The sequence below is a fragment of the Cephus cinctus genome, unplaced genomic scaffold (genome assembly GCF_000341935.2).
Source record: "Cephus cinctus unplaced genomic scaffold, Ccin1 Ccin1_scaffold1880, whole genome shotgun sequence".
Lineage (NCBI taxonomy): Eukaryota > Metazoa > Arthropoda > Insecta > Hymenoptera > Cephidae > Cephus > Cephus cinctus.
The window spans coordinates 5,777-15,808 of record NW_014334044.1 but is presented as its reverse complement, the minus strand read 5'-3'; the positions used below and the strand labels follow the sequence as shown (position 1 = coordinate 15,808).

Sequence of the window (10,032 nt, the reverse complement as noted above, 5' to 3'; positions counted from 1 at the left end):
CCCCCCCCCTGCCGAAAAACCTACTTTGATGTGAATTTTCGCGCACGTGTACTTTCCTTCGTCTGCCAAGAGTATCCAGAGATATGTACAACGGGCATTTCGAAAAAGAAGTCAGAATTTAACGAAGCACAGAGCCAGTTTGCTACTCTCTGTTGATTCGCAGCTTAATATTTATAAGTGGTCTCGTAAAGGCGAGAGAGATCATAGACACGAGACAACTCCTTCCAGGAAAATAAGAGAAAAAGGTCCAGCGAGACAGTAGAGTGGCTGGCGTTAAAATTAAAACTAACTGAAAAGTACTTCCAAAGAGAGAGAGAGAGAGAGAGAGAGAGAGAGAGAGAGAGAGAGAGAGAGAGAGAGAGAGTCTATACCGTTCAAACCAAGGCAGACAATTGGCTTGATAGGAAAATGACTCCTTGCGTAAGATATTTATTCTCTACTCTAAGAAGAAAGTCTTGGGACATTTTTCATACTCACGATTCCCAGGTCACACTGTCTAACATCCTGACGGTATCTTAACCGGCATTGATCGTCGCCATTGTACATAACTCCCGGTAACATATCTATCAACGGGAATTGGTGGTCCTGAGGAACGTCCGATAGACACGATCCCATTCCTGCTCTGAATAGACGTAAGAGAAAAAAAGTGAACGCTAAAAATGTAGACTAAGCAGAGTGGCCTGCGGATCGCAATTGGGATTCCTTACTCAAGATAAAGCTTGACATAACTCTGGGAACACTTTGACCACTTCTTTGTCACGTAATGGTATCCTGGATACATGACTGAGGTTTCGATGTAACCATTCTGATGGACGGTGATTCCTGGACAACCGTTCTCCTCTTCCAGATCGTGAGACATGCCAATCCTACGCACAAAGTACATTGCGTTAGAATGGTGCGTTAACGAATTATTCCTTGTTCTTTCGATTCTTACGTATGCCCGATATGGTGGGCGATATGGTAGCCGGTCTCCAGCCCAGCATCCCTAAGGACCACAGCAGCTCGGAGAGGATCGCAAGTTCCTGCGACTGTCGACATTCCAGTGAATCCGCAAAGGCTCTGCGTTTTGCAAAAATCTATCCTGGCGGAGGATCGATCGTCAATGGATATTCCATTACGTGGATTCTAGAAAGGATACCTGCTCAAGAGGATCGCGCAATCGTGATGATTCGGGTGCGAATCGTCTCCCGGATTTATCATTCGTTGCCATTCCTGAAAGTACTTCATTGTCTCTCCAGCATCCTTACTTACCGACAAATTCATCTGCAATATTGCAAGACAATAAGTTTACAGCCAATGGAACACCGTATTTTCTGTGTGTACCTCGTCCTCTTCTACTTCTAGCCTAATAATTCTAACGATGGTTAATTCCATTTCGATACCCAGACTTACGTCGTGAAACAAACCGGCAGCCTGAAAGGCGAAATACGTAAGAAATTTAAGGGGCTGCGATACGCGGCAAATCGACAGCCCTTCGATGTACCATATTGAAGAGCGTTAAAACGTAATTCTCAACGTCGAAGTTTCTGTGATAATCCAGAAGAGTCTTGTCAAGTACCAGAAGTAGCTCGACGGTATAAAATTTAGGCTCGACTCTCGAGAGATTTCTCTGAACCACGTCTGCAGCTCTCTTTAATTTTCTCGCGGAGAACTTCCCGGTTACGTTACAGAGACTTTCCATTCCCTCTTGAAAGTCTCTAGGACTCGTTCTATGAAGAATATGAGGATGTTCCGTTTCTTTAGTGAAATCATGATCTGCCATCGGTTCGATAATGTACCACGAGCGCTTCGTCCTGATGTAGCCAGCCTGTAATCGAACGACAACTTCTTCGGGCACTCAAAAGAACGAATTCAAAGATTGAGCTAGCATATAAACCGACCAGACCGTAGCAAGTGGATAAAGCACTGCTCTGTTGATGTTCGCGTACTCCGCCCTGATAGTGACACTGCGTATCGCGTAACCGCTTGAATGTTGACCCTCTCAAAAATGCTTCGTCACTGGGAGGTTCCGCGTGGCCTTTCAGAATTCGACGCTCGAGCACGGCGCCTGGTCCGACAAGCCGATTATTCGGATAGAGTTCCAAGTGGTGCTCAACGCCGTTGATTCGCAAACGATAGTGAAGAGCATCGTCGGGTGTCATTTCTTTCCGAGCTCTGTCTCCATAAAACGTGCGTTTGAAGTGATGCGGTATACTGTGCGAGATGAATCTTCCGTCCGATCTAACCTTGCGTGGAACGACAATCTCACAATCTTCGTCGAGCGGGATATTTCGACTGTAACGTCCTGCAGGAATGTCAAGTTATGATAGCATGCCTTCATTTTACTCGTGGATCCATCGAACATTCTTCGATTCTCGCACGTCTCACCACGAAGTACGGTCTTTTCGCTGTCATGATGTTTTTCATTTTGAAAGATTCGGGTACCTTTACCGAGACGCACATGGTCCATCATCATTAAGACAGTCATGACGAGTAACCTTCGAAATTTCAACATGATCCTATTATTCCGAATGCGGCTTCCTTTGTCACTTAAACAAGCATAATATTCGATCTCAGATTAATCCTAGAGTGAAAAATTGTCACGAACAGAATCTGATACGCAAGAGACCCACCGAAAAATACATTCACATGTATCCGCGTCGATATCCAAATCGAGATACAATTGAACAACGTACGAGAAACGTATTGTTGCAGCAGTTTGCATACGCGTACCTACGTTCAATACGTTTATTGTCAGAAATGATATCGAGTGAAGCTGTTATATGTTCAGGTTGCGAGCAGCTGACAGTATCTAACCCAAAGAGATGAAAGTGAGTCTAAATAATTTGGGCTCCTGGATTGAGCGAAGGGGTTGCGAAAGCTCGAGAGTAAGAAAAGTAAGTAGTAACTGGATCAGATGCAAATTGATACAAGAACCGCCGAAAGGTAGAATGAGCTGTCGATGTTAAAGTTTCCCTCGAAGCCGACTTATTATACTCCGAATAATATTAAGGCGCAATGTATTCAACGGAATATTTTAGCAATTCAAAATATTGTTTGGATTTCTTGTCCTGTTCCTCGCTGCTTAGAGAAAATAGCTCTGAATACTTTTCGCAGTGGCATTTTATTTAAAACATATTCAAGAATTGCTCTTTCCTCAGAAACTCAAACAGTTATTGTTCTAGCATAGAAGAGGAAGTCTAAGATTGCAAAGAGCGGCGGAAGATTCGTTCCCTCGTTTCAGCCATCTTTTCGCGACATGACGATTCTCGCGTGGCCTGATATCCCTCGAATATTGTAAACCGCGCAATTCCTTAAATTCTTTCAGAAATGCCAAAAGCCCTTTTGACGTTCCGGCAACTTAAGGGGATCTCTCGTCTTTGAGAGCCAGATTGAGTCGAGTCGAGTCAAAGTACGTTTACAAAATTAATTGAAGGTACGTTCTTCCTTCGATTCTCGTAAATACGGAGATATATGTATATAGGAGGCTCTCTACTTTCAGGGGAAAAAAAAGAAAAGAAAAACCTTTACCATTTGGAATATCCGTTTTCGTACAGAGGCATGGGCTATTATCATAAACCACCGATTCAACCCCACAAATTTATGAAAATTGAATTAAATCGCAGCTCCTCGCAGAAGAGGCGTACGGGAAGAAGAAAGAGCGGTGTGCCGAAATGAGGTCGCTTTATGAAAAGCACTTTCCCACTTTAAGGAAACGTTCGGCACAAAATTGCAAGCGCTAGCACGAAAAGTCTCTTCGCGACTCCGCTGTGCATGACGCCTCTCTTCTTATTGCTTCCCTAAAAATATCCGGCACCCGACATAAACCGCTTAAATGGGATTGCTTCGTAGGATCAATTGACTTTACTCGCCGAGAAGTAGCGAGTTTTCACGCACAATGCCTGGAGTATAAATAAGAAACGAACGGAACCTTGAGCCAGCGCCCCATAAAATCTGTCTAACGCGCTTCCTTTCTTCGATCCTCCTGGCCCATCCCAATCGAGTCATTCTCGATGAAACCATTAAACCGCAAATCTTTGGCCTAAAACCTCGGGGCTTACAGTTGTATCGGAAATTGTTTCGTTTTGACAAATGTTCAGCCGCGAATGACCGACAGCAAACTACAAATGGCCTCGTAAAATTGCAGCCGCGAGATCAACTGGAAAAATATTTGTATCGAGGAATACGTGAATATTCGGCTGTCCGTGACCTCCTGGTTCTCTATGTTCGCACGAAACGTTATTACGATTTATAAATATTTCATTGGGAAAAGCTGTTCTGCCATTTTGAAAAACGATTCAATTGCTTCGACAAGTTTAATCACCTGAATTACTCAGCAGGTAGTATGACGATGCATCGTCAATCAAATCAGAGAAAAGCTCGCCCTTTCGCTTGAAACTTGATACAACGCGATTCTCAAGCAAATATGTTATCCTAAAATAATACTAGTTACCTAATATGTATAAATGAACGTAAATGAAATAATTGTCAGAAAATAAGTTGATTCGCGAATGATTCGAGGGACTCAGGCACTCTGAGTAAAATGAGTGTCCTTTACTAATGGTTTAATCATCCAGATTGTTAGCTTCCACGGAGCCAAGCGAATACAGCGCTAATGTAAAGTGGACGTTGATTTATGTTGTTGATCCATTTTTTGGTTGAGAATGAATGTGGGTCAGCGAAGACAAGAATGTCGTGCCGGAAGAACAAGGATACTCGGAGACAGGATTCTAAGGAAATAGTTCTATTTCACCGAGATTTGTAAGGCCATTAAAGTTGCCCCGAATCCCACAAGAACTTTATACGGTAATTTTCTGTTGCCGATTCGTTTCCCGTTGACTAAAAACCAAAAGTATTTACGAGAGAATGCACTGAAAGTACTGACCTCCCTTTAAAGGCTCAATTCGCTGCGTGTCACCGGGAACGAATTCCAACTTTGCTTTAATAGCTGGGCAATATCTCAAACCAAAATATTCATTTTCAACATAAGGTCTTTCTATTAATCTTTATCAATTAATCGATACTACTCGCTAATTAAAAGGACTAAGATGGTGGAACTGGAGGATTAAAATATATTTATCTAAATATCCATAAGTCATTGAGTTTTTGGTTTCATTATCGTAAAAACATGGCATATTGGTATCCAATAGCATTCCGTGATAGCAACTGAAAGCTTTCGGATTATCATCGAACTCAAAAACCTTTCGAAGAAATCCGTGAAAAAGTTGGAAACATTTACAAACCACCAAGTGCTATTCGTAAACATTATTAAAGGCAAAGCATGCTCTACCGTGCTCAAAGAATAGCAGAGTAAGAGAGAGAGAGAGTACTGGATCGGAAGAATGTGGGGAAAAAAAAGCATACGAGTAGCGGTTCTGATTACCCAGTGATTTGCAGAGTCCAAGCTTTTTGCAATATACATGGTATTTATACGTTTCAGTCGCCGTATAGCTTTGGACGTATATTTTACCTAGCCGCCCCTTTCTTTTGGAAAATAGCTTCCTGACAATTAACTAGCCATACAGCCAGAACCAGCCAGCTTCGATCCAGAAGGCCGCGAATGTGCCTCATTAATTATTTATTTTTATATGATCGATAATTGTACAGCAGGCAGGAGGGCGTGCACGTTTTTTATCGCGCAGGGTCATCAATTTCGTGCTTTCAGCAGCCAGACCTAGCACTGATAATTAACATTTCAGTTAAGGGTCTAAGACGAACCGAGTTTCCAATTTTCGGAGGCAGACACGACGTTTCTCTTAACACGTAACACCGAGATCGCGCACATTCATAAATTCAAAGAATCGAACGATTCTACGATTAAATTCATAAAGCACCTATAGAGGCTGTATACCAATTTCGTGTGTCCAGTGTTCGCAGATTCAGTATAGCTACCGGCATTCTCTCATTAGCATACTATAAGCCCGCCAAACCATTATTAACCACTTGACAACAGGGGAGAGCAAACTCTGCTCGGCGGCAGAAACCCCGCGTGCAATTAATTAACCAGGAATATGTACTCCCCTGTGAATTGTCAGTTTCATTAGAAATGTCCCTATTTCTTTATGAGATATCACATATAGTGCCTATGTCTTGGAGACACTTGGTTCCTCTTAGAAGAATGCAGATTAAGGGCATTCGCATAGATCGCATTTTAGAATTTCATCTTTTTTTTTAACCCAAAGTGGTATAGACAAGAGTACCACGCGTTATATTCGATATTCGATGTATGTACAACGAAATTGTGTTGCTGGTCGGTGATTTGCGACAAAAAGAAGAGAGTGTCAACCGAGAAAGTGCAATGCACAGGGAGGGTTTGGTATACTGTGAATTTTCCGATAAACTTTAGTCTAATCATAGCGCCTCGCTGGCGCAGAGAGCTTAACGGCTTTGCGAACTACCGTCAACCGAGGGATTTGATTTTTACGGCGCGCCGAAATCTCTAAGGATTCGCCAAGTTTACGCATCATCAGCATATCCAGCCAAGATAAGAAAGCCACCCAAGTGTTGCGAGTTTCACGAGTTATCGACCATTTTCGGATACAAACTTTTCAAATCTAAAAACCCCTTTCACTGTTACTGTCGTCACCTCGATTGTTTCAATTTTTACAATAAAATCAACGAGTACCAACAGCAAATCATAAATCTATATTCAGTATCACTGAAACACGAAGGGCATGCTTCCCACGCGTCACCGAAGCCGTCAACGACAGAATATACATAAAAATTGCATGCTGCAAACGTTGCTTGCCAAATAAACCTCCGACTAATCGCCCCTGCTTCAGCTATAACTTTACCCAACAAAAAAGTTGCAGCTTTTTTGCATTGCTATTGTCAGAAATGTTGAAGCTGGGAACCCTGATTAAACTGCCCCTGATAGCCACTGGTCGTTTCAGCCGCTACAAGTCAGGCAGTGTGCTCGACATTTTTCCCGTCCATTAGAAACTGGAAACGATATCAGCTTCCTTCAGTACCAGCAGACTGTGAAGTTTTATATTTTAATTCAAGTAAATCCAATTCAAAATTGATGATCAAGAATCGAGGATCCGGATTTCCAGAAATTATATTTAAAAGTTTCTTCGTGTAACTTTGATGCCAATTATTCGTTCGTTCAACAAACGACCCACAGTTTCCTTATCCGATCTCTATTTACATATGTCACCCATGCGAAATATCAGGATCTTACACGATTAAGGCACTCGGCAAACAAAACCATTCGAGTAGTTGGAACGTATCGGTTAAAATACGAATTCGAGGAAAGCGGTCAGGCAGTAACTGAGAGAGCTTTCCTTCGATCCAATGATAAATGACGAGCGAGAGAAATCGTATAATTCGAGGAGTCGAATCGAGGAATATCATCCTGTCGCTTGTACGCGTGAGAAAGTTGCGCTTCGTTCCAAAGCGGAATCAAGCTGCTCTCGTGCGGGGTCGGTTCAGTAGGTATGCTAGGTTTGCTGGACACGGGTCGATTTCCTCCCCAATGCTTCTTCCGTAGGCAGCTGTAAAGGCGAGACAATAGAAGCCAAGGGGTCGTTTCAATCGTGAGAGCTTGTAACACCTGGGTACTTGGGTCCACGCAGAGCTTCTCTGTTTTCTTTTCTCTCTTCTCTCGTCTCTTGTCTCTCATGCCACTTCTCCCTGTCTTCCAAGTCCGAGGCCGTATCGATTCGAGCAAAAGGTCGCACCGTTTTGTTTTGCAGCTCCACTCTTCAATTATGGCCGAAGGCATCCGAGGTAGGTGGAACAGCGGCCGCTGTACCTATGATGCAAATAGACGAGGTATAGCCACTAGCGGTTCTGCGCATTTGGACGTTGACGTCAATGGACCGTCTCTACTCTGACTGGCTGACCACTCGCTGCCGCGATGTTCTTATGTTTTAACCGTTACATCCCTCGTTTTCCAGCTAGATTTGGCGCCAAATGTTCGTCTTGACAGGCAACTTGCATCGTGTGCAATAAAAGGACCTAAAATTACTTTACAATATTTTATTACATAACATTTTTGTGGTTGATTAAGTAAGTATATGCTTAACGTATTAATTGTTGATATTAAATAAGGTATTTATTTCAGCTCGGGGTTAGATTATTTAGCGGTTGTAATCTCCCATTAATAAATTAATAAATAATAATAAAGTTAAAATTAGTCGAAATGTAAATTATAAGGGAAATATATGTTCCTTGATTATATTAAATAGATTGTATGGTTAGTCCTGAAACATCAGATCCGTCTGAAAAACGAAGAATTTGTGTTCGAGCCTTTATGAAATATTTACTCTTTTCCATCTTTTTCTTTCAATTTTCCATCTTTCCATTAGTTCATACGAAAAGAGTCTCAAAATTCTTTTGTTACGATTATATTTAATTGGTCAAACATTACCTATATATTTTAATCAAGCAAAATTCATAAAAACGTATGCAACATACTTATATGAAATTACTTTGATGGAGCATGGAAGTATTTTTCTCGTAAATATTAGATATCACTTTGTAAATTAATCAACGCGAAAAATATACGGATAGAATATTTTTGTATCGTCTTCTTTAAACTTTTACTAAATTCTGCAGACTTATAATGTATGAAAAAATTCTTTTATGCGTGCCTTCATTTTAATTAATAGATGTACATATTTACTTTAGTTTTGTACAACGCACGTCCTATATTGCGTGTTCATACAAACATTTGCTTCATGAAGTATCGTGTCAAGGTATTATATAAATGAAATGAAGTCGTTTCAATATAAAAAAGTAAGTCCGTTGTAGGGGATCTAACTAGCGATTCTTTCATTATGAAACTGATTCGCTGTCATTGTGCTATTATGATATAAACTATAGCCAAGCGAATTCGAACTGAATTTAAATTCTGTTACAGGGGGCAGCATCACTCTATAACTTCGAAATGCGAACCAGAGATGAGTAAGGACATTCAATACGCTACGGTTTTAGGGACACCCCTTCAAAACAACCCTTCAAACGAGACCGGGAACTATAGAATTTCTGAAGAATTATTGAAAAAGCCTATTGTTGAAATATTTTAAAAACATTCATAAGAAAATGCAGTGTCAATTTGACACCCGTGTAGCACCTTAATTTTTACCAAAATATTATTGGATCTTGATTTACTTTCAAAATTTATTCAAAATAAAAAATTGAGGTTAAATCAATACATGGCAAAAATACGGAGTAGATAAAAATTGAATTGAAATTGTAGACTATCGAAAATAAATTACGTTCAGATTGAAATATAATAAATTGACCCCATTATTAATTAGTATCTGTCATCGGAAAATTGGTCATGCTGGAACATATAAAACTTTTGAATACATGAAACGATATTTTTATTGGAAATCAATGCGACAAAATATAAAATATTTCGTGAAAACTTGTGACCTATGTCAAAGAGTGAAGCCTAACACGCAAAATATGCAAGGGGAATATCAGCTTATTACTGCCGATCGTCCAAATGAATTAGTGACTGTAGATTTTTATGGACCGCTTCCAAAATCGAGAGGAGGGGTACAATATATTTTCGTTCTTTTGGATGTATTTTCTAAATTCATCCGATTGTATGCACTTAAAAAGGCTACAACTCGGGCTGCTCTTAATAAAATATTACATGATTACTTTTCGAATACTGGAAAGCCAAAACGTATCCTCGCTGATCACGGAACCCAGTTTACCGCTAATTTGTGGAAGAAAACCTTGCAACAAGAAGGTGTTAAAGTACTTTTTTCGTCTATACGTCATCCTCAGTCCAATCCCACAGAAAGGATTATGAGAGAGCTTGGACGCCTTTTTCGAACATTATGTGCTGATAGACACACAAAATGGGTTCAATATCTACAAAAAATAGAAGAATTGTTGAATATAACAAAGCATAGTAGCACTAGTTGTTTACCTCTTGAGTTGCATTTTGGAATTAAAGTCCCAGATGCAATTACAAGATTTGTACAATTTCCACCAGGAACTCCAATTCCACGTGATACCCAGCTTTTGATGGCCAGGGAATGTATTGATAGGCAATTTCAAAATCGGAAGAAACAACAGTCAAAAATCTCT

At 40.6% G+C, this 10,032-nt stretch overlaps 2 protein-coding genes across 3 annotated transcripts in view; one reads left to right on the top strand and one right to left on the bottom strand.

Annotated features, from left to right (window-relative positions):
- The window catches only part of LOC107273927 (A disintegrin and metalloproteinase with thrombospondin motifs 6), an 11,541-nt gene extending 3,858 nt beyond the window's left edge, over nt 1–7,683 (bottom strand). Inside the window, exons 1-9 of one of the 2 annotated variants that reach the window (XM_025091220.1) lie at nt 2,613–7,683; nt 2,368–2,528; nt 1,881–2,284; nt 1,484–1,807; nt 1,324–1,413; nt 1,139–1,263; nt 935–1,081; nt 708–866; nt 478–622 (exon numbers count right to left, since the gene is read on the bottom strand). In XM_025091220.1, the coding sequence (XP_024946988.1) occupies nt 478–622; nt 708–866; nt 935–1,081; nt 1,139–1,263; nt 1,324–1,413; nt 1,484–1,807; nt 1,881–2,284; nt 2,368–2,528; nt 2,613–2,704 (1,647 nt within the window). In that variant the 5' untranslated portion in view covers nt 2,705–7,683. The remainder of the gene's footprint in view (nt 1–477; nt 623–707; nt 867–934; nt 1,082–1,138; nt 1,264–1,323; nt 1,414–1,483; nt 1,808–1,880; nt 2,285–2,367; nt 2,529–2,612) is intronic. The other variant, XM_025091221.1, reaches the window with a different exon arrangement.
- The window catches only part of LOC107273923 (A disintegrin and metalloproteinase with thrombospondin motifs 7), a 78,547-nt gene extending 69,336 nt beyond the window's left edge, over nt 1–9,211 (top strand). The window contains exon 19 of the mRNA XM_025091219.1: nt 7,677–9,211. The gene's annotated coding sequence lies outside the window, so the exon portion shown is untranslated. The remainder of the gene's footprint in view (nt 1–7,676) is intronic.
- Nucleotides 9,212–10,032: the final 821 nt, after the last annotated feature.